General features: G+C 40.8%; 1 protein-coding gene across 1 annotated transcript in view; it reads left to right on the top strand.

The window, feature by feature from the left end:
- Positions 1–3,256: 3,256 nt before the first annotated feature.
- LOC124556176 overlaps positions 3,257–24,862 on the top strand; it is a 40,812-nt gene continuing 19,206 nt past the window's right edge. The window contains exons 1-3 of the mRNA XM_047130173.1: positions 3,257–3,394; positions 23,024–23,131; positions 23,193–23,283. Coding sequence (XP_046986129.1) covers positions 3,257–3,394; positions 23,024–23,131; positions 23,193–23,283 — 337 coding nt within the window. The remainder of the gene's footprint in view (positions 3,395–23,023; positions 23,132–23,192; positions 23,284–24,862) is intronic.

Below are 24,862 nucleotides of genomic sequence, written 5' to 3'. Positions count from 1 at the left end.
CGTCCGAACTGTGAATTATCTAAGTTGACTGTTACACCCGCCTTCTCAAAAACATCCAGTAGTCTGATCAGAACGTCATTATGATCCCCCCACGACTTTTTCGCAATTAATATGTCATCCACGTAAATTGCCACTCGCTGTTTCAAATCATCAGGCAAAATGCTATTTAATCCCCTTATAAAAGCAGCTGATGAGGCGTTTAGTCCTAACGGTAGACGCCGGAATTGGAAACAATTTCCATAACACAGGAACGCCGTATATAATCTGCAAGATGGGTGTAGCACGATTTGCCAAAAACTCGAACGGAGGTCGACAGACGATAGTACCCTTACCCCGTGGAAACGTTGTAAGAGTTCCTCAAGGCTCTCAGGCCTGTCTGTTTCCGACATAATAATTGTGTTTATCTGTCTCGAGTCTAGAACCAAACGAACCGAGTTGTCGCGTTTTGGTACGACAAGCAAGGGTGAGTTGTACGAGCTTACTGCCCGCTCAATTATTCCTTGTTCTAACATCTTGTTTATTTCCTTCTCCACCTGGGCTTTATACGCCACGGAAATAGGGTATGGTCTAACAGAAAACTTCTGATGGTCACGTACTCTGAATTGGTAAGTAAAACCCTTAATCGCCCCCGGAGTCTCAGAAAATACCCGTTCATGATTCCTAAGTAGGCAATACAATTTCTCCTTTTCCCTGTCCGTGGTTCTGACACCCGCGATGCTCTTTCTCAGTGCATCAGCAAAAACAACATCATTTCCCTGCTCACAAGACGCAGAGCACAACTCACTTACATAGTCCACGAGTAGCTCCAGTCTGGGTTGCGACTCGGTTTGACCTTGAAATTTTAGGCAACGAATTTCTGACTCGGCACGTAATATGCATTTATCAAATACTAAATTCATTGGCTGATCCCCAACTTGAGCTGTCATTACTCCTTCACCCATGTCAATTACTGCATGGTGGGCATTCATGAAATCATTTCCTAAAATCATTGCCACATTCAGCATTGGGAGCACAAAGAAGTTGTACTCAAACTCTCTTCCCTGGCAGGTAAAATTAAGCCGTGTCTGCCTCCGGATTTCTACGCTCTTACCGTAGATTGCGCCCTTCACCTTTATTCCTCGCACTTGAAAAACGGGCCACGTCCCAGTCCCTTCGCATTTTTGAAATGCTGCCTCGCTCACTATGGAGAAAGGGCTTCCAGTGTCAATGACACATCTAAAACATATTTCGTATACTGCAACCGTCACGACTGGATTTATTTCCGAAATTTTAGCACTCGTAGCTTCTTGCAACAAATCCTCCATAATATCTTCGCTCTCTATATACCGTATGCACTCATTTGCCATGTCGCTCATTTGTTCCGATTGGGCGCCTTCTGCGCTGATCGTTTGTCATTGCCAGTTTTGTTCATTTCCATTTGCTGGATTATGTCTAGGGTTAGCCGGCCGAATTTCAACATCATGAGGTGCTCCGCCTACAGTCCTATTCCCACCGTGTTCACCGTAGTATCGATTCTGGTTGCCGTAACTGTTGCGTTCACGATCCTTTCCACGTCCTCGATCATTTCCGTTGTTCTACCTGTGTTCGCGACTGTTACCCCAGTTTCTATACGGCCGGTCCCGATTATTGTTCCGTTCGCGTCGCTACGACCAGTCACGCCGTTGATTAGTACTACGGCCACGACTGCGATCGCGCTGCTGTGCCCCGTAATAACTTTGTGCCTGATTAGGCGGGCATTCTGCTGTATTATATTCCAACCCTTGGAGAAGTGTCTTAAACGTTTCATGTCCTCTTTGCATCGTCCCGCAAGAATGACGTGGCGCAAGTGCATCGGCAATTTGGTGATCCATATCCTAATTAGTTCCGCAGGTCCGTATGGATCGTATAGAAATTGATTCGCCAGCAGCATGTGGTCGAATAGGCGTGCTGGGCTGCTGAAACCAGACTGGTTCAAATTTGGAAGCATAATTATGCCATGCTTGACCCTATCTTGTGCCGCTTCCGACCAATAGGCGGAGAGAAAGGCTTGTCGAAACTCCCGAGTGGAGTTGCAGTGACGCGCTGCCTACCTCATGGGAATCGCCGGTTCGCCTTCCAAATAGCCACACATATATTCTATCTTACGTGAACTTGCCCAGTTGGGGGGAAGACAGATCTCAAATTGCTCGAGCCATGCTCGTGCATGTATTCCTTTTTGCGAATTTCGAAATGTCTCAAACTTTCTCACCGTAAGGAAATGTTTGAAATCAAATCCCCGCATTTCCTCCCGGCGAGGCCCTTGAATGTTTCTATTTTTCTCATGTCTGCCCCTCAAAATACATTCTTCCCTGTCACCAAAATCTCCCTCGTGGCCGGAGTCCCTCTCTGCACTGTTCATATGGCTATTTTTAGTGCTATTGGCGAGTTCGTAATCACACGCCATGCGGTTTTCGAGATACGCCACGCGTTCTTGTAATTCGCCTGTTACAGCTTTGTGCCGCCTGTTCAGTTCGAACTGTCCCCTCCGAAATCTAAGAAGCGAACACACTTCTTCGGTCTCTGCGGCCGCTACCGGTTTAGTATTATTCTCGCTTTTCGTCACCTTCATCGTGCCTACGATGTCCTCTAATGCCGCAATCTTATCATGTATTTGTCTGTTGTCCTCAGCCCCAGTCTGCTTCAATTGTTCTACTTGCTGTTCCAGTGCATGAATCGCTTGACTGTTGTCCGCTACTATGTTGCTAACGGACGTGGGACAATGCGTTTCCGCCTCTTGGACCATCGAGAGTACCTGATGGTGTTCTCTTTGGCATTCTTCTCTCAGCGCTTGGAAATTCCTAAGTAGCTGTTCTTCACTCTTTTTAGATTCCGCATCGCGACTCCGCTTGCCCTGTTCTAAGGCTTGCAGACGGTCATCGATTTGTTCAAATGTACGGCCTAAGTCTTTCATAATATCACTTTTTATTTCACTTACCAGATTGTTTATTCTTTGTGAGATATCATCGGACACTCTCTGCATCGACTTGTCGATTTTATTTGTCTGCTGGATTAGTTTTTCGTCTAATGTTCAGTTTGTGTGTATCGTGGGGTCACTACTGTTGTCGGAAGAGTTTGCTTCTCTTCTGAAGTATATGTCTGTGTTACTATCATCAGTTCATAGCTTTACTTTTTTCACATTGTGGTGAGTAAGTTTTAATATTGCTGGCAAACATAATTGCAATATCATATTATCACTTATCGTTCGCCTCACAATCTTTCTGTGCTTTTCGTATCAAAAATGTCAAAGAAGGACGCCTATACTAAGAAATACACACCAGAAGAAGAATTGGAGTTGCTATTTTCACTACCTAGCGATCCTCAGGATTCTGAAATAGGAAGTGATGAAGCACCAAAAGATGAATTTGTTCCTGACGTTGTAACGTTGTTGCTTTAATTTTCTATGAAAGCGGTGCTGATAGACAATAAAAGTGGGTTAAAAGCTGTGAGCTGTCTGGGACAGTTAACCTTGCATACAGCACTACTGTTTCACCAGGTATCCAGTCTAGCTAACCAAATTCCCAACCAGACTAACATTAATTATAATCTTTTAATAGTCATATGACAACTGGTGATATATATATATATATATATATATATATATATATATATATATATATATATAAGAGAATTTAAATAACAAGAAATAAATCAGTTTATATTTCGAAATTTATTTTAACATAGATCATTGAAATTTCAGCATATTAAACGTGAGTCATAACTAAGCTGGTGCCTTATTTAGGACTGTGAAAACGTGAGTTTGTAATCTTATGGAACACATCAAATACGGAGCCAAAATTGGGAGACTGCAGACAACACTGCATTCATAAAATAACACACGAAGAACGTTGAAACACATGCAAGAGGAAATTAACCACAACCAACTGATTCAATTTTCCCCCAAAGAAGTTATGTTCGTAGCCCAATCCTGTCCGTCATGAAATTTCCACACACTGGTATACTAAATTCATAATAACTCTCTGCGAAATCTTCCCGAAAAGAATAGCTGAGGGCTAATTGATGCTTACACCACACGCTTCACGTAGTCAACTTGGTTTACACAATAATGTTGATAATTAAAATAAATTACATCGAAACGCAATTTACTAAAGAAAAACCTCGAACTGGTTACTATCGTCTTACTATTAACCTGATGGGTGAAACACTGTATAAGCACGTGGTACTGGTCTCACAAAGTACACCCCACGTGGGTTGAACATAAGGAAAAGTTGCTATATTGAAAAATTTTGTCAAGACGAGACGTTATAATCTCACGCACATTCGCATTGAAGATTGATGATGCTAGTTACAGTTACTGATCAACACGTGGTTCCACTTTACTCATGAAGTAGTGACAAAGCAACTACCGGAATATATTCTGAACTTCACACTCGAATTACACTGCGTTGCAATTTAAGATAACATTGGATATTTTAGAGCTAAACCTGAAATGAAGGTGATTAAATTTTCAGTTAGGCTGAACTTAAGAAATCCATTGTCCTACGGACTTAGCAGACACACGCTTAGCCGGAGATCTTACCACTTCAGACGCTCGCCACGGACAGACTGACCTGGTCCCTTCCTGAGGGTGGCTCACAAATACAAACGGAAGTGGCCAGAGGGGCAGCTTCCTATACCAACATGACAAGGGACGGACAGGACCATACTAAGGATAGAAATCTCTTTGCTTTTAGAAAGCGTAGCTACCTGTTCCGTCGTTGGTCCTACTGTTCTCTAGCAGACAGGTCTGCTACCCTCAAGCATGCAACTAGAAATACATTTGCTCATTCATCCTCTCACACAGAAGGGAAGGGGGATGACAGTATCTTATCATATACAGTATATAAAGGAAAGCGGATGTAGGTTCCGTATGAGACTGTGTGACATGAATTACATATAAGCTGTGTTTTAAAGTGCAGTAGTGTGACAGATCGTTCTTATTTATGTGTAAAAGTAACACTTCCCACTAATCAGTCTCCTCCCAGATAGTCAGAAACGCCACAGTAAATTTTGAAGAGGAATTTATGCCGCAAATGACAACAAATTTAAGAAATTAACATGAAAGGAATCCAGCAGAGACCTTTCAACGTTGATACGTGTTTGGTTCCACAACCTAATATCAATAACAGTGCAAACAATTCTTGCTCCATGGACGTCGATATTTCTAGTGACGGTCTTCGCTCAAGCAGTATATGCCTCTCAAGCCAGTAAAACGAGGATACACGGTATGGCGTTTAGCAGATTCAAAGACTGGCTATGTCATAAAATTTTAGAAGAAGGCAGCCAATCGCACGATGACCAGCCCCCTTCCAGGACGACAACGAGACAGCACCGTCCCCTATGTGAAGACAAGCGCTTCGCCCGACTGGTGGCTGTCAGTTCGATAGAAGCGTCAACGTTAGCGAGTTCAATAGCAGATTCAAGATTAGCTACTTGGATAGCAGCTTCAATGATAGCGACTTCGAAAGCAGTTCAGGACAGACTTGTAAGTTTCAGATCATCAGTCTCTGCAAAGACTTATTATTTAGTAAGTTGCCCTTTGCTTGCCACACATATGTGTAATTGCCAAAGCTAAGTACTGCATTTGATTACTTGTAATAAAAGTCATTAATATGACTTGTCTGATTGTTTGACTAGCGAAACGAGTACGCAGAAATCCTAGACACAAAAGATTGACGACGAGGCTCGTCCAAAAAGTTTCTTCAAACAAAACGCGAGCAATTGTTGTTCCGCGCACTGTCATTGATAAAAATTTCATCATTGTGTGGAACATTAAGTCCAATAACGGCTGCAAATGATCCCTAAGTAGCCGTACACAACCAGGATAAAGCCCTTTCCATGCAAACACAGCTCACACCGTTATGGAGCCACCACCAGTATGCACAGTGCTTTGTTGATGACTTAGGTCCATGGCTTCGCAGGGTCTTCACCATATTCGAACCCTATCGTCACCTCTTACCAACTGAAACCTGGACTCGCCTGACCAGGTCACGGTTTTCCAGCATCTATGGTTCAACCGATATGGTCACGAGCCCAGAAGAGACGCTGCAGGCCACGTCGTGCTGTTAGTGAAAGCACTGGTGTCGGTAGTCTGCTGCCATAGCCCATGAACGCCAGATTTCGTCGCACTGTACTAAAGCATACGTTCGTCGTACGTCCCACGCTGATTTTTATGGTTATTTGACGCAGTGTTTCTTGTATGTTAGCACTGACAACTCTAAGCAAATGCAGCTCTCGGTTGTTAAGAGGGAACTATCAGTGGTGAGAGATAATGCCTGAAATTTGTGTCGAGAATACCAGTCTTGACACTGTGAATCTCGGAATACTGAGTTTCCTAACGAGTTCAGAAATGGAATGTCCCATGACTCTAGCTCCAACCACGTTTCCACGTTCAAAGTATGTTAACTCCGATCGTGTGGTCTTAATCACGTCGGAAACCAATTCACTTCAGTGACACGTGTACAAATGACAACTGACAAATGACAACGTGCAAATCTGCCTTCAGTCATATGAAACCACACCCCATACCGTTACTCCAGGTGTCGTGCAGGCAGACTGGTTGGTTGCAGGTAATCAAGTGGCCCCCTTCTGATCAACATACGGCCATCACTGGTACAGTGGTGGAATCAGCTTTCATTAGAAAGTACAACAGACTTCCACTCTGCCCTCCGATGGCTTCTCGCTTGACACCAATGACGTCACAAATGGTGGTATTTCAAGGTCAGTGGCCGGCCGAAGTGGCCGTGCGGTTAAAGGCGCTGCAGTCTGGAACCGCAAGACCGCTACGGTCGCAGGTTCGAATCCTGCCTCGGGCATGGATGTTTGTGATGTCCTTAGGTTAGTTAGGTTTAACTAGTTCTAAGTTCTAGGGGACTAATGACCTCAGCAGTTGAGTCCCATAGTGCTCAGAGCCATTTGAACCATTCAAGGTCAGTGGAACGTAAGATACTGGGCGTCTCGCTCGGAGCTATCCACGGTGTGACCAATTTGTAGCAGTTCGTTGTCACTGTGATGCCAGCTGCTGCTTATATTTCTGCTCCAGATATATTTGATGCGCCAGAGGCATAAACCGAACACGTTGGTCTTTCACCTCATGCTGCATTGTCGTCCGTAGCCAACCTTGCGGTCGTTAATTCCCGTGATCACCACTGCCAATAATCATGCACAGTGACTACATTACTGTTCCTCTTTCTGTAGTATTGCAGAAGGAACTTCCAGCTTCTTGTAGCCCTATTGCACGACCCCATTCAGACTGACTAAGGAGTTAACAAAGTCGTCTTTGTCACCTTAAAGGCATTTTTGACTTACATAAACTCACACGTCCGGTCTCGAAAGTACTCGCTGTAATGGTTCTGAGAGTTAAATCAAACCTTATTTGCATTCTTACAGTGGCGCTACTAGCGCCACTCTTATGCGACTGGCGCAAAATTGAGTGGACATCAACTTTTAGATGTAGGTAACACGCGTCCCAACTTTCGTCTATGTTGGACAACTGCTTCTTGCTGTTGTGATTGTTTCCTGTCAGTGTATGTGTTCATAAGACTTGTACTACTAAACACTCTACCACAGGTGTCACATCAAGAGTTATTGATACAAATGTACCACTGTTTCTTGTTGTCCATATCTGATGACCTCTCTCCTTGAAATGACAGCAACCTATCTTGATGTCCGTAACATTCTACCACATCACTGGTTTGGCTGACCGTATCGCTTCCTCTCTACAATTGATTCTGCGTCAACGATCGACATTTCTTTTCTACCGGGAATCCAGTTAATCCCGTCTCAGCAAGGAAGATCACGTCAACAATTACAGTTCGAAAAGTCCAAACTTTTCAAAGCCACTGTTATAAATCACATATTAACCTGTGTGTCTCTTTTACCAACGTTGACAGAAGTCCATGATTCTTGTAAAAACCCAACTCATCTTTTCTATCGGCCAAGAAAAAAATTTTCCCTTCACACCATGTGTACGCGAGATGCTTTTGGAAAGGCTGTTATGACACAGTAAATTCCATGAAATTTATTTATTTTATTCCAGACATAACACGTTGGGCTCAGCAGTATGTCCACTGCTTAGGGAGAAAATTCAAGTTTTGTTGGATGTTGTATACGCCAGAATACCTTCACTTTTACTAATCCTGTTTGAATTACATGAAGTACGTCTAAAATCCATACACTTAAACCATTTTTCAAAGATCTGAAATTCGGTGTACTACAAGTAAATTCCAAACGTTCTGTGACAAGCACCTTCTGATCCATACTATTTGTTATCATGAACTACGCTATTGTCAGAAGGCCCTGTCCCGCATTTTAGCTCTGGTTTCTTCGCCTGAATAGAGGGATAAACATGTAAAATATGATTGTAAGCATTGGTAAAGTAATCTATATTCTAACCATTCGCTATCATCTCTAATTATCCAGCGTAAACCTGATCAGATCTATAACTATCTAATGAGGTGAATACTATGCCGTGGAAGGACTGTAATAATAAAGTCTGTTTAGCAAAGCCACATTCTGACAACAGCCAGTATTGTCCAGGAAAATCATTCTCTTACCACGAACACTAATCAATTACAGTAGCCAAGTGACTAATATTTTCTGTGCCGTTCCAAACATTTTCGTAAAACTTGAAGCGAATATTATCCAGTTCAATGCTGATACACAGGTTACAGTAATGAACACTGCCCTTATCAATAGAGGATGCTGTATAACATACCTGAAACCACTGTGTAATATTCCTGTTTATGGACTCATGTAATAACCCCTGATGTTATTTAAGAAAAGTGTTACAAAACTATGGCAGCTGAATCGAATGGACAGTAAGGAACCACTGCTTTTAAATGGATTATAAAAAAGGCATACTCTTTGGAAGGGATAACGTTTGTAAATCCCTTATATGATATCAAACTTTGTTCTGGCAAGTTTTAATTACTATATTTACAAAGATAGCGACATTACAATGTTTCCTTATTCGCTTTATGGCAGCGGCACTATACAGATATAAGTGAATTCATTGTACATTTTGTCATTATTAACTGGACCACTGTATTTTAAACTTGGTTTTATTTTCCAAAATGATCTACCTCGCAGATTTCCTGTTTTAATTATATAATGCAAGTAACTTCTGGCTGGAAGTGACTAGCTTGGTGATGGAACGATCAAGCGCCATATGCGTTCTGTCCATATTTACTTCACTTTTTGAAAGTGGAACCTGCATCTGAATATGAAGTCTGATTAAATTTATACAAAATAATATATTTCGCATGAACATTAATTGTGTACCAAAAAAATACAGTTTTAAAACTCGTAATGATACTGCTACATGAGGAGTTTCGGTTGATTTAATACACATACACTACATAAACAAGGTTCATGTACTCTATCGAAATTATTGCCATCGTGAGGGTGATGAATTCTTGACTGAAGATGATGGTCAGTTTAAAATTTCACATGGTGATATAGACTCTTGCTCCGTAATGACCATTCGAATGGGTGACGAAGCTAATTTCACAGTGTTCTCTGATATTTTCCATGTTGTTGTGGTCTTCAGTCAATAGACTGATTTGATGCAGCTCTCCATGCTACCCTATCCCGTGCAAGCTTCTTCATCTCCCAGTACCTACTGCAAAATACATCGTTCTGAATCTGCTTAGTGTATTTATCTCTTGATCTCCCACTACGATTTTCACCCTCCATGCTGCCCTCCAATACTAAATTGGTGATTCCTTGATGCCTCAGAACATGTCCTACCAACCGATAGCTTCCTCTAGTCAAGTTGTGCCACAAATTTCTCTTCTCCCCAATTCTATTCAATACCTCCTCATTAGTTATGTGATCTACGCATCTAATTTTCAGCATTCTTGTATGGCACCACATTTCGAAAGCTTCTATTCTCTTCTTGTCCAAACTATTTATCGTCTACGTTTCACGTCCATACATGGCTACTCTCCATACAAATACTTTCAGAAACGACTTCCTGACACTTAAATCTATACTCGATATAACAAATTTATCTTCTTCAGAAACGCATTCCTTGCCATTGCCATTGCCAATCTACATTTTATATCCCCTCTACTTCGACCATCATCAGTTATTTTGCTCCCCAAATAGCAAAACTCCTTTACTACTTTAAGCGTCTTATAATGAATTCTACTCTGCTTTTGTAAATGATGAAAGTCTATGTGAATGCAGCTTGCCGCTAACTTGGTGTAATGTTTTGTCTGTACAGAAGTGTATCTGTCGCCTTTATCGCTCTTTCCCTCTCACACATAAATAGGTACAATAAAGTCAGGGCTTCGTGTTTTCTAGTTAGGCTGATCCGTGAAAAGACAGAGAAACAATTATGCTAGTGGAGGATTCTCTCACTCTCTCTCTCTCTCTCTCTCTCTCTCTCTCTGTCCTTTATCTGTGTACAGTTTAAATATATTATTTACGTGAAATTAGCCTAGTAGAATCTCTGGTGGAGCCCTTTGTCTTAATAGTCAGCGGCTGGCTTGCTAGAAAAGATCTTTACATTTGTTATTATTATTAAGCTCTGCATTCAGTTGGGAAAATCGATCGTTTGAACAATTCGTTCAGTTTACGACAGATCTAAAACTTCAGATGTGGACGAAGCCTTTTTGGACGATTTCAAAAAAACTCAGAGAGTGCAGGCTCTCTTCGTCACAGCTGAAACTTCCCAATTAATTACAGGGCCCAGACAATCATCAATGGTTCAGACAGAGAACTCATTCGTCATTCACTCTAGAATAAAATGGTCACAAACCTTATTTCTGAGGAAAATTGTATATTGAATCCATTTCCGTACATGTTCCGTTTTCTGTTGGTTCCAAGTCTCATGTAATTTTCTCTTACAGGTTTTTCTTTCTCTTTATCTATCACGCTAGCGGCACAAACTTTCCTAGCTCGCTTTAGCGCGAAGAAGAGTACATAAATCTCCTTTAGCAATCCGACAATCTTCCAACCGATACTTCCGAAGCTGTTCCTCTCTCACTCTATATAATAACCAGGGAGCATACATTTCTGTACCTCTGTTGTTCCAAGGAATAAACGTACTAGAAAAATACCTTGGCGTCGACGAGCTGTCGGCGCATATATTACTAGAAAATCTGATCAGATACTTTTCAAACGTAAATACATGTGGATGATTTGGTTGACCATTATTAATTATTGCGTGGTATAGGGTAATTTTCCGTGGGGAGATTACAATGCCCCTCGCAGCGAGCGAAGTTTGTGAGCTCAATTTTGATTCACCGAACACACTTCGCGAGCTATCTATTAGCGTGGATAACCCGGAAGTGATGATTGTCAGTCCTCCGACTGAAAAAGAATATTATATTTGAGACAGACGAAGAAAAGAAATGTTGAAGACAGAAGAAATGAAGAGACCGGTACCGCGGCTGTATTGCTTTTACGTGCATCTAGGTGTTATATTTGCTGTGCACAACCAAGGAAGATGATCTTTCATGAACTGATGTCAGGGTCTACCCATTCGGGAACTTTCTTAAGCAGGGAAACCTTGGAAAATCTCTTAAGCCTAGACCCCCAGCCTATGGTACATAGAAGATAAGAAAGCCTATAGAAGAAAAAAAAATACAATTTTGAAATAGATCTCTAAAGGAAAGACAGGCATCAATTTGTATCACGATTTGGAGAAGAGTGGTTTGTGCCTCTAGCAAAAAAAACGTTTTACAATAAATAACGTGAATTCTCGTTTTACAATCTTGCTCCTGGTACAATATCTTGCGGTGCTAAACTCCCCCGGGTCTTGCATGTCCCCGACGTCCACATTTGTAGTCGGTCTTCTACGCGGCCCCCTCTGTAGTTGATCTTCTACGCGGCCCACAATGGGAAGAGTAGAAGGAACAGGGATACTCGAATTCACATGCAACATTCATTCCAAAAGAATTAGCAATGACCAAAAGGAAAACTCTTCCTGTAAGAGAACTGATTAGGTTGCACCGTCCAAGATTCTCCTTTTTGAAAGCAAAATCCTTATGGCTTCATGGATCCTTTTTGTTACGATGTACTTCAAGGAATTCAACCATTAACTAATGATGTTGCCAAAAGCATCATCCGATTTACTCCCTTTTGAATACTCCTTTTGATTTTGCCTCCCCACTTGTGCTTATAAGTCCAAAAGTTCTAACACATTTTCTATCACTGATTTGTTCTTCGTAATTTAAAGGATTCATGTAAGTTACTATAGATTTTGGATTCAAATCATCGAATAATGGAAAGTGTAGTTCATTTTATACCAAGACATCATCCATATTTCCTTGATAAGTCATATAATTTAGCTATACTCAAAACTTTTTATTCTAAATACATATATTTCTTCGCTTGAGTGCTGAAATGTAAAAGTTATTAGCATTGAGGAATGGGGATTCGCTTCTTTCAATTACTCTCTGATTCATATGGTGTTCATCCATGCTCATATATGGAAATGGATGTTTCACACAAAATTCCCAAACGAACACGAACCATTAAATTACTACTGAATCTACGAATATTCCTTTCTTTAATCATTCATTAATAAATTAAAAACTCTTAACTTCTAATTATAACACCTATTCCTTTTAGAGTTCAACGTGAATCAGTTTATCCTCGCGTTTGGTGCGAGTCTCTTACAAAGCATATCTGTATCGTCTATATCGATTTTAATTCTCGCGCCGACGTCAACTGTTTTGCGCGGGAAATTATCTTTGCGGCGTTAACCGTCACTCACGATTCACTACCACAACACATCCCTTCACACGTTTACACATGTAAGCGTTCACATGAGATTATATATGAATATTCACTCGGAACCTCTTTTGATTTTTCCGCGTCACTTGCGGGAAACATTTCATTCTTCTTGAAGGTCAGTTAGATCCTTAATCACTCTTGATGACATTAGCAATGCTAAAGTTCTATGTTCACCCAAACCACAGGTGAAGCCTATCTCCACTATCTTCTTTACAACACTCGATAATAATAGTTAGTCACTATTTCTATACTCTATGTCACTGATTAACTATTTCAATTTAAAGGTTTCTATCACTACACACACAGTTTATTGTTATGTTTTTTACGAGCGTTCATTTCTGTCACTCGGAACACCATTCCTCCCTATCTTCTAATCTTCATTATACTTTTTTAAGTTGTTATGAGAAAATAACCCTTTTATTTTGTTCGATCCCGGGTATGCTAACAGATAAGCCCCCGGATTCGGAATTTGTAGGATAATGTATGGTCCAGTATATAGTAACTCCCATTTCTTTATACTTTTCTTTATTACGGATGATTTGGTATGTCGTTTAACTAGTACCTTCTCTCCGACATGGTATGTCTGTACCCTTTTGATTAATTTGTCATATCGTTGTTTTCTTTGATCAGCCTTCTTCGTCATATTTATGATAGCTTGTCTTATTTTTTCTTCCCAAGGCATCTCAGTTTCCTGCGTTTTGGGGATATGGTCAGTCCCGAAGTTTTCCTCTTTTGCTCCGAACATCAATTCACAAGGTGTATATCCAGTTGAGGAGTGGGGCATGTTATTGTATATCTGCTCAAACTCTTCCACATAATTTGCCCACGCAGTTTGCTTATTATGGCAATACGTCCTCATAAATCGATTGAATTCTCTAAAAATCCTCTCAACCAAATTGCCTTGTGGGTGGTAAAATGATGTTAGTATATGTTTCACACCGACTTGAGACAAAGTCTGCTTCCATCGGAGTCCCGTGAATATTTTAGCATTGTCTGTTATGATCGCCTTAGGTGTACCAACATGTGGAAGATAATCCCTTATCAATCATAATACAATTACTTTGGCTGTAGCCGCCTTTATCGGGTATAGCTTTACGTATTTCGCACGCACATCGAGAAATGCCAACACATATTTAACACCACCTCTTGAAGTAGGTAACGGTCCACACAGATCGCATGAAATTAATTCACTTGGTTCTTGTACTAATATTGAGCATAATGGGTGCTTAGTCCCTTTTGAATCCGGCATTGTTTTTTGACATATTATGCATCTCTTTAAGACCTCATGCACTCTGCGCTTTATGTTGGGAAAATAACAGTACCCACTTATTTTGTCTGCACATTTTGTCGCACCGAAATGTCCCCAGGTTAAATGAGTGAACCATACAAGTTTCTCTATTTGTGCCTCAGGTATACAAACACACCAACGGACTTTGTTTGGCCTTCCACAGCGGAAAAATAATACGCCATTTACCAGCTTGTAATAGTTTGCCATCTGATCCGAAGGTTGCTGTTGTAACCTTTGAATGACACTTCCCCATTGAGCATCCTTTTTCTGTAACTGGGCCATATGCACACACAAATTGACGTAGTACGTCTTAAATGGATTTTCCTGCAGCAGCAATACAGGGAATTCTGAGGAATTATTTACTTCAATCTCTTTTGTTAAACCCTGCGGTGACCTTGATAGAGCGTCAGCAATAATGTTTTGCTGCCCTGTGACATGTACGATCTTAAACTGGTATTGTTGCAGAGCGAGCGTCCATCTAGCCAGCCTGGGGTGTAACAGTTTACATGTTTGTAAAAACGTTAATGATTGGTGATCGCAATATACGATAGTCTTCGACCCATATAAATAATAACGAAATTTTTTAAATCCCCAGACGACCGCAAGAGCCTCTAATTCTGTCGTCGTGTACGTTCGTTCACAGTTGGACAAAACACGACTAGCAAACGCAATAGGACAAAAGGTAAGCTGTCCATTTATCTTGCGTACTTGGAAAAGGCACACTCCAAGACCCACATTTGACGAATCTGTTGACAAGTAAAATTCCTCTTGCATGTCCGGATGGTACAAAAGCGGTGCATTTACTAATTGCTTCTTTATCTCTTCAAATGCTTCTTGACACTCTAATGTCCAGAGCCAGGGCACATCCTTCTTCAGCAAACTATTTAGAGCTGCTGCATTCATGGCCTGATTCGTTATAAATCTTCTAAAAAATGAGGCAAGACCCATAAACCCTTTTAATTGCCTCCTATTTCTCGGTGTTGGAAACTTACTAATCGCAATTAGCTTCTCCTTGGTCGGTAAAATTCCCTTTGCGTCAACTATATGCCCCAGGAACTTAATTCTGTTTAGTGCAAAATGAGATTTCTGTAGGTTAGCAGTTATTCTCATGGTTTTGAACACGTCCAACACCCGACTCAGTAAGGTAATATGCTCCTCCCAGGTCTTCGATGCAATAAGCATATCATCAACAAATACTGTTATCCTGCTTCTTAGTTCTGGGCCTAGAGCATAATCTAGAGCTGCTATAAAGATTCCAGCACTAATGTTGAGTCCGAAAGGAACTACAGTAAATTTGTAACTTCTTCCGGCATAAATGAAAGCTGTATATTTCCTTGATAACTCATCCAGCTTGACCTGCTAATACGAACTCCGCAAATCGATGCTCGTCAAATATTGGACATCCTGGAACCGTTGTATCAGTTCGTCTATGTTTTCCGCATGTGTTCTCACTGGAATTATGATTTTATTTATTTCCCTGGCGTCGAGTACCAGTCTCACAGTTCCATTTGCTTTTGGCACGACCAACAATGGGGAGCAGTATGGGCTTGTAGAGGGTACGATCAAACCCCATTTCAACATGCGATCTATTTCTTTTTGAACTTGAGCCTTTAACCTCCAGGGAACAGGATAGAAAGTTCTACAATACGTTTCGTGTGGCTTAACGTAGAGATGGCATATGTATCCCTTAATAACTCCTGGCCTTTCGTCAAACACGTTTTCATACACTAATAATAATTCTTTGAGCTGCTTCTTCTGCTCTTCAATAATGCAGTCGGATTCCTTTAACTTCTCATACACTAATTGACCGAAGTCTCCTTTGACTTGGAACTCATTATTTACGTGCTGTTTAGAATTTTGTGCAGTCCTGATTACTTGCACACTGATCCCACTATTATATTTTCTGGTAAGGCTTTCCTTTTTCAACAAGTCCAACTCAATTTCTTGTTTATTTACATTTACCCAAATTTTTCCTGATTTAAAATCTATTCTGCATCCGTATTGACGTAGGCTGTCGACTCCTATAATGCAGTCTACCACCAAATATTTTACAACAAGGAATGTGCTTAATATTGCTACATTTCCGACTTCTACACTAAGTAGTGACTGCACTTTTACATTAGCCGATCTAGCCCCAACGGCGCCTATTATTCTGCAATTTTGAACTGGAAAAATTGGTACTCGTCTTATATTTCTGATCTTGTTGAATAGAGCCTCCGAAATAACATTCGTGGTTGCAGCTGTGTCCAAAACCGCCACTATAGGTACAGTCTCCAAAATGACTTGCACTTCGGCTACTGCCACCTGTTCCTTATCCTCATCTTGGAGTTCTAAGTCCTCGGTCAATTCATCTGCCAGTAATCGTCCATCATTATACGTTAGCATGGGTACACATATCCTGTTGCCCCTCAATCAATTGTTGACCGCTCCTCCGGGGCACGAGTGGATCCTTACAAGTTTGTTGGATTTTGATTCGCCTGGTGGTTGACATCGTCGGTCACTTCGGTAATTACCGGTTGATTCGTAGATGTCCGTCCCCACTGATGTTGGTTATTTGAATCTATTCCCCCCGGTTGATTCCACTTTCTATTACTGTTATTGTTCCAGGCTTGCGGTCTGAAATTCCTTTCGTTCCCCCATACGGGATTGTATCGTTTCCCATTCCTGTTGTTCCTTGGATAGCCCCTCGCAAGACTATTGCCAGTATTATTATTGAGATTTTGAGGGGTTTCTCCACCATTTATCGATCTCTGTGCGTTCCCTTGCCTACCATTTGGCGGAGGTTCTATCTCCCTATATTGGAATCTGTTGTTACGGGCTTTCTGGTTGCTCTCTTCTATAATGTCTATATGATCTAACGTCGTGAGGAACGACTCCAAGTCTTTATCGTTCCCGTAAATTAATTGATTCCGGATGTTAGTTGGTAATCTTGCATTAAGTATGTTTATTATGTCTGGCAAAGGCATAGGTCTGTCCCAATATCTAGTTTTGTTTATATATTTTTCAAAATACTTCCTAAGGCTTCCTTTTGAAAAAGAGAAAGGCTCTGGGTAGAGCACCTCCTGCCTTATGCGTTCCTGTACCCCTTCTGACCAGAATTTTGCTAAAAACGCTTTCTCAAAATCGTCATATGTCGAGCAAACAGAAGTCATGTCCGAGGCCCAGATCGCCCCCGAACCTTGTATATACCCAGTCACGAAACGGATTTTCTGCCACTCCGACCAATTTCCGGGTAGCACTCCTCTAAAACTTCAGATAAAAGCAATCGGATGGACCCCTCTTTTGTCAGTGTTAAAAATCTGGAATTGCCGATGCTTTATAATTTTTTCTTCGGCATGGCAAAGGCTTTCGTAATCTCCGTCAGATAAAACTTCACGCGAAAAACTAGCTCGTGGCAATTTAATATTCGAGTTACTCACACAAGTCGGTATCGTGTGCGAATGTGCAGTAACTGGCTCTACAGACGCTGCCAACTTCACGCGAAAAACTAGCTCGTGGCAATTTAATATTCGAGTTACTCACACAAGTCGGTATCGTGTGCGAATGTGCAGTAACTGGCTCTACAGACGCTGCCAACTTCTGCTGCTGGCCGGTATTCATTTGTTCTGAGCCTTGTTGTGAAACGCGTATCGACTCTTCTATCGTTTGTTTCCAATGCTCGATATCAGCACCTAACTGCTGTCGCACTTCCTCAAGTCCTTTCGCAAACAAATTCTCTTCCTGTTTGCCGCATAGACTCTGGAATGCTGCTTTAACATTTTGCTCAACGTTTTCACACATAAGCCTTTTGTTTTCTAATGTGATTTCGGATAATTTACCCGTTAATACATTAATTTGGTGGTCTATAACGTCTTGACGTTCGGTCAGATGTTCAACACTTTCCTTTAGGTTCGTCTGCGTACGTGCCAATTCAGGAAGTTGCGCAATTGCACATGACATGGCATCTTGCTTTTGTACTAATTGCGGAACCATTTCCACCTGTTCCCGTACGGTATCTATCTTAATAGCCACATACTCCTTCATTTCTACACGTACGCGTTGAGTAGATTCCTCACATTGAGCTTTAAACAATTCTATTTGTGCAGTTAATTTTCGTTCCGTCTCTTAGGCCTGATCTTTAAGTTCCTTTGTCTTCGCTGCTCTAATTCGGAAAAACTGTCATGTAACTGCTGCTTAATCTCAGCTTTCAGATTTTCCTGCCCCTCAGTAACTGAGGCTAATTTCGCATTCAAATCATTTTGCCCCTCGGTAACTGAGGCTAACTTCGCATTAATGTTGGTTTTCATATTATTCATGCTCTCGGTTATCATCTGCATCTGTCTCATGATAATTACTAATGGATCTAATCCATGTTGCGTACTTGCTGTTACATCTCCAGCCGTGTCTACCGGGCGTTCTATTGAACTATCTGTAGCGATCGGTTCTACAACACTTCTTACTACATCACTATTATCCGTGCTCACAGCTGAAGGCTGTTGCGTGTTGCTCTGCTCTGCTTGACTCATCTTAAACATTGCCCTAGTTCAAACCATATAAATGTTCTACAGTCAATATGTATATATCTCCCTTCACACAACAATACTTCTGTGGCTACTTTCTTATAGTATTTATACAGGTAAATGCAACTAGGGCAGGTCAATCAAACTACGTCTGGCATGAACACAATTAGTAAATGTTCAAATCTACGTCTACTTCCTCAATACTAGCAAGCTTTAATAAAAAATTATAGATCTGGCCTTTTTTCTGCGCCGAGCGTGCTGCTTTTATTTGTAGAACCACTTCATTTGCCTGCGAGTATTTCTTCTCTTTTCCAAGTTAAGTTGTCTCGTCGTAGTTCACATGAAACAGAGAACAAAATTATTTTAACAACGTCCAAAAACGTGTCCTGTCACGGATTGGCCATTATAATGAATTCTACTCTGCTTTTGTAAATGATGAAAGTCTATGTGAATGCAGCTTGCCGCTAACTTGGTGTAATGTTTTGTCTGTACAGAAGTGTATCTGTCGCCTTTATCGCTCTTTCCCTCTCACACATAAATCGGTACAATAAAGTCAGGGCTACGTGTTTTCTAGTTAGGCTGATCCGTGAAAAGACAGAGAAACAATTATGCTAGTGGAGGATTCTCTCACTCTCTCTCTCTCTCTCTCTCTCTCTCTCTCTGTCCTTTATCTGTGTACAGTTTAAATATATTATTTACGTGAAATTAGCCTAGTAGAATCTCTGGTGGAGCCCTTTGTCTTAATAGTCAGCGGCTGGCTTGCTAGAAAAGATCTTTACATTTGTTATTATTATTAAGCTCTGCATTCAGTTGGGAAAATCGATCGTTTGAACAATTCGTTCAGTTTACGACAGATCTAAAACTTCAGATGTGGACGAAGCCTTTTTGGACGATTTCAAAAAAACTCAGAGATTGCAGGCTCTCTTCGTCACAGCTGAAACTTCCCAATTAATTACAGGGCCCAGACAATCATCAATGGTTCAGACAGAGAACTCATTCGTCATTCACTCTAGAATAAAATGGTCACAAACCTTATTTCTGAGGAAAATTGTATATTGAATCCATTTCCGTACATGTTCCGTTTTCTGTTGGTTCCAAGTCTCATGTAATTTTCTCTTACAGGTTTTTCTTTCTCTTTATCTATCACGCTAGCGGCACAAACTTTCCTAGCTCGCTTTAGCGCGAAGAAGAGTACATAAATCTCCTTTAGCAATCCGACAATCTTCCAACCGATACTTCCGAAGCTGTTCCTCTCTCACTCTATATAATAACCAGGGAGCATACATTTCTGTACCTCTGTTGTTCCAAGGAATAAACGTACTAGAAAAATACCTTGGCGTCGACGAGCTGTCGGCGCATATATTACTAGAAAATCTGATCAGATACTTTTCAAATGTAAATACATGTGGATGATTTGGTTGACCATTATTAATTATTGCGTGGTATAGGGTAATTTTCCGTGGGGAGATTACAGTCTCATTTCCTAATCTAATTCCCTCGGCATCACCCGATTTAATTGGACTACTTTCCATCATCAGCGTTTTGTTTTTACTGATGTTCATCTTATATCCTGCACTGAAGGCACTGTCCGTTCCGTTCAGCTGTTCTTCCAGGAACTTTGCTGTCTCTGATAGAATTACAATGTCATCGGCGAACCGCAAAGTTTTTCTTTCTTCTCCATGGCTTTTAAATCCTACTCCAAATTTTTCTTTTCTTTCCTTTACTTCTTGCACAATATACAGATTGAATAACATCGGGGAGACGCTACAACCCTATCTAACTCCCTTCCCAACCACTGCTTCCCTTTTATGTCCCTCGACTCTTATAACTGCCATCTCGTTTCTGTACAAATTGTAAATGGCCCTCCGCTCCCTGTATTTCATCCCTGCCACATTCAGAATTTGAAAGAGAGTATTCCAATCAACATCGTCAAAAGCTTTCTCTACGTTTACAAATGCTGTAAACGTAGGTTTGGTTTTCCTTAATCTATTTTCTAAAATAAGTTGTAGGGTCAGTATTGCCTCACGTATTCCACTATTTCTACGGAAACCAAACTGATCTTCCCCGAGGTCGGCTTCTACCAGTTTTTCCAGTCGTCAGTAAAGAATTCATGTTAATATTTTGCATCCGTGGCTTATTAAACTGATAGTTCGGTAATTTTCACATCTGTCAACAACTACTTTCTTTGGGATTGGATTTACTACATTCTTCTTGAAGTCTGTGGGGATTTTGCCTGTCTCATACATCTTGCTCACCAGATGATAGAGTTTTGTCAGGGCTGGCTCTCCCAAGGCCAACAGTAGTTCTAATGGAATGTTGTCTACTCCCCGGGTCTTGTATCGGCTTAGGTCTTTCAACGCTTTGTCAAACCTTTCACGCAGTATCATATCTATATTTTCCATGTGTTTCCATATGTTTGCGTTATTCATAACTTCATAAAATCCTTTTGAAAGTCATAAATGACAGGAGCCACATTTCGGTATTTAGAACAATGTATTCCTTCGATCCGGAACGCTGTTGGCGGATTTAATGCGGGTGACTCTGTCCAGTTGCAGACTCAAGCTTAAGATATTGCTGGAGGTATTGATATTGTATAATGTACCTCGTTACTGCAGGGTCTTCTCAAACAACCAACCACTACTGGAAATCTGAAGTACTATCTTGGATGTCAAATTTCTCACAACCTTTAACCTAGGCCGGATGTGCTGTGTTGTAATGTGGGAGATCACTGATTGCGGTCTCTATTTCAATTCTTGTAGTGGAGTTGACAGCACGTATTCGGTGCTGCAGTCTACTTCCATATCTAATGGTGCATCATCTTGGATTCTATACTTCGAGTAATTGATCTACTTTTAATTGGCACTCATAGGGCAGAAGCTCATTTTTTTTAAATTTCCCACCAGTTTACACTTAGGACATTTACGACATTTGGGCTATTTTAACAATTCGCTTGAAACTAACTCTCTTCCGCAGATATTAGCTTTTTACTTCTTGTGTTGTACACTCATGACAGTTGTTTGTGAGAAAAAATCTGCGGAATTAGAGTGAAGTATGTTTTGTTCTTATGTTGAGGAATTTAATAATGCATTTACTTTCATCGAAGCCCGAATGAGAGTAACTGTTATCCAAAAGTAAGAAAATACAGACTCTCTGACTGTGAGATACGTTTCTTTTAACTGTTCAATTTATATGGACTTAGGTATCATTTTGGGTAAAGCACAGTCGAAATGGGGAAGTACCTGTTTCTGGACAAACTAAAGAACCAACGAACCCATAGAAATTCCTAAAACTTCTGGTAAGGGCTTTATGCCTTTGTAACGTCCACGCCACGTGGGCGCGTTATTTCAACCATCATCAACACAGCCGAAAGGCGCAGCATCACCTGGATTACTCTGCTGTTGTTTTTGTTTTCCTTTTTTTCTTTTAGTCTGATGCTTGCCATACATATTTGATGCACTGTATTTTGTAGAAGGAGTTTTCTTCTATTTATTTTATGTATCAGCTATATATATGCTAGTATTTGTCCTATTTTACTTCTGGTTTGGAAGAAACTTTCTATCTCTGTGATTCTTATAATTTCTCGCTATTTTATATGAAAGTAGGCAGTTAAATGATGTAATATGGTACAAGATGTATGTTTGATTTTGAAAATCTCCTCCTTCAGTTTTAACACCACCTCGATCTGCCTTACTACAGAAGTAAGTTGTTACTCTGTTAAAAGTTTTTTTTGTTTGCAATTCATTTGCACTGTTCACTGCTATATAATGCGATTTTAGTGTGGAAATGCATCCACCGATTAAGCAGTCTCAAAACTCTGCAAAGCGTAAAACTTAGAGCTATAAATTACTGTGGCCTTATATCACATGAGTTGTTGCTAGCTTTGTGTCTTTTTTTTCCCGAAGACTGCTAAATGGTAATATTGCTGACGAATGGTAAATAATATTCACTATTTATTTCAGGATTATCCTGTTTCGTAAACTGGCATATGGCCAGGAGAGCGGTCTGCTGACCACATGTCCTTCATGCCCGCATCAAGTGACGCCTGTGGATGAGGATGACACGGCGGTCAATTGGCACCGTTGGGCCTTCATGACCTGTTCTGGCGAAGTTTAGATTATTTTTTTTAAGGATTTATTACATCTTTGGTTTCCTGAAGTCAATGCAGCTGAAGTACATGCCAAACTCTCAATCGATCATTGCTTAAGCCATTTGAAAGGTGTTATAATCAGTATGCGTCACAATGTAGCGACTCGTTACGAAGTGTTGAGAATTTACACATACGGTTATGGATGTAATACCTGTAAACGTAGATATGTGTAAAAGTAAATATTTATTGATTGAATGTGGAAAAAAAATGGGACCAGCTGAAATGGAAAATTTATCTAGTCACTCTGACTTTTTTAGATTCAGTATACTAAAAGATAACTATAATTTAAAATAAATTCAACTGAGTTCTTATGTACTTGATTAACAGTTCTGTGGACTTCACTTCGTGACTCATGATCGCACTAGCGGGGAAGTCCGTGATAAACTTGGGAAGGAGGAATACTGCCCTCCACTACGCAGTTGTGACACATCGCCAGTGAGTCAGCTGCCGACCATTCAGCAGTGAGTGCAGAGAGTAAGGCTTATTCGGTTGTCAGTTGCCGTGCAGTGCGTACATCATCGCAGCGGAGGAGTTCTCAGCTAAAATGAAATCATTCGTTTGGATCGTCGCCTTTCTTCTTGTCAACAGTAAGTCTCTTTACAACATTACAGCTATAATTTTTTTTATTCCCGTTTGATCAGGTATGTTATAAAGTGTTTCAATGCTGATACGGATGCTTATCATCACTCAATATATCTTTGTCTAAAGCTGAGATTCTTCAGTTACTGAGGCTCGAACAGATTTCCTTCCACATTGATATCTACAGTAGTTAGTGGTCTAACACATATAAATTTGACATCGATGGCATGTTAAATTGTCTAACTTATTCGTAGCTTCCAGAAATGATGAGGAATTTGAAGTCATTGCCAACCAAATCACCGGAGCATGTCTCTCACTAGATTAATACTATAAGAAACGATAGTAACTTGTAACGAGGTACATGAATGCTTCAGCTTGAACAACTATTTACGTACCAACCGTCTCTTTGTGTACAATTGTCTTTCTGGCGACATAAATGAAATACATTACAAGGTATCCTTTTAACCTGATTACAATATGTGGCACTAGATGTTTCGTTTCTTCCATCCCTATTGGATTAAGGTACTGGCCATCATATTTAGATGTTGATATTAAATCTGAGAGAACAACTGTTCAGTAACGGTGTGTCACTATAGTCCAGTTTTCATTTAACCGTTTTCATACATTCGATATATTCACGAGACATATAACTTTATCATTCTACGATGCGATCATTTCCGGAAAGTAAGTTCAGAACTCACTTCCCAATCTACAACGAAATAATTATACGGGGCACAAAGTCGGATTGGGCATGGCTGCGGAAAGGAACATTGTGTGGCCTTTTCAAAGAAACTATCCTACCAGTTCTCTGTAACATTTTGCGGATACCATGGGAACCAGAAACACGCATGAGCGGACGGGTATTTGATTTCAACTACTCATCAATACGTTTTCACTGCCACTCGTATGAATTCATCTTGTATGTACGATACGATAGTTGCAGGACACGCATGCGAATCGGTCAGGCCTTGCTGTAGAGGGAAATAGAAATACTTCCATCTTCTCCTGAGGCAATATGGCGCTCAACTGTTGTAACTGGTACTTGATTTCGTGGATATTGGCTCTGAGAAGGAGTTGACATCTGAGCTGGGTCCCCAAATGTTCCATCGCTGACTGACGTAAGGATCTTGTGAACTGTGGGAGTACCTCCACATCTTGCAAACTGTTCATAGAGATAGGTGACAAGTGAAGGTGAGTGTTCAAAAATGGCACCACGATACTGTTTCATGAGCGGTAACACATTAGAACGCAGGATGCACGTGTCGTACCGTTGCGCCGTCAGAGTTCGTCCAGTCACTACAATTCTACCAGCCGTGACATAAAGATGTACCTGACGGCTCCCCCACACCATGACGCCAGGAATAACACCTCTGTGCCTCTGAAAAACACTGAAAGAATTAGGTCACCGTCATAATTAAGATCGACATCTTGGGAAGCTGACAACATGATTCATCGCATGTTACAGAGAAATGCCATTCTACAGCTCTTAGTGCTTCCCGGCTAAGGCACCACTTGAAAAGCAGCTGTATGTGTTGTGTTGTTTACAGCAGCTCACGCTTGTCCATTTGCAGCTAGATTACGTGTAAT

The sequence above is a fragment of the Schistocerca americana genome, chromosome X (genome assembly GCF_021461395.2).
Source record: "Schistocerca americana isolate TAMUIC-IGC-003095 chromosome X, iqSchAmer2.1, whole genome shotgun sequence".
Taxonomy (NCBI): Eukaryota; Metazoa; Arthropoda; class Insecta; order Orthoptera; family Acrididae; genus Schistocerca; species Schistocerca americana.
The sequence above is the reverse complement of the archived record's forward strand: the minus strand, read 5'-3'. Positions and strand labels throughout refer to the sequence as shown.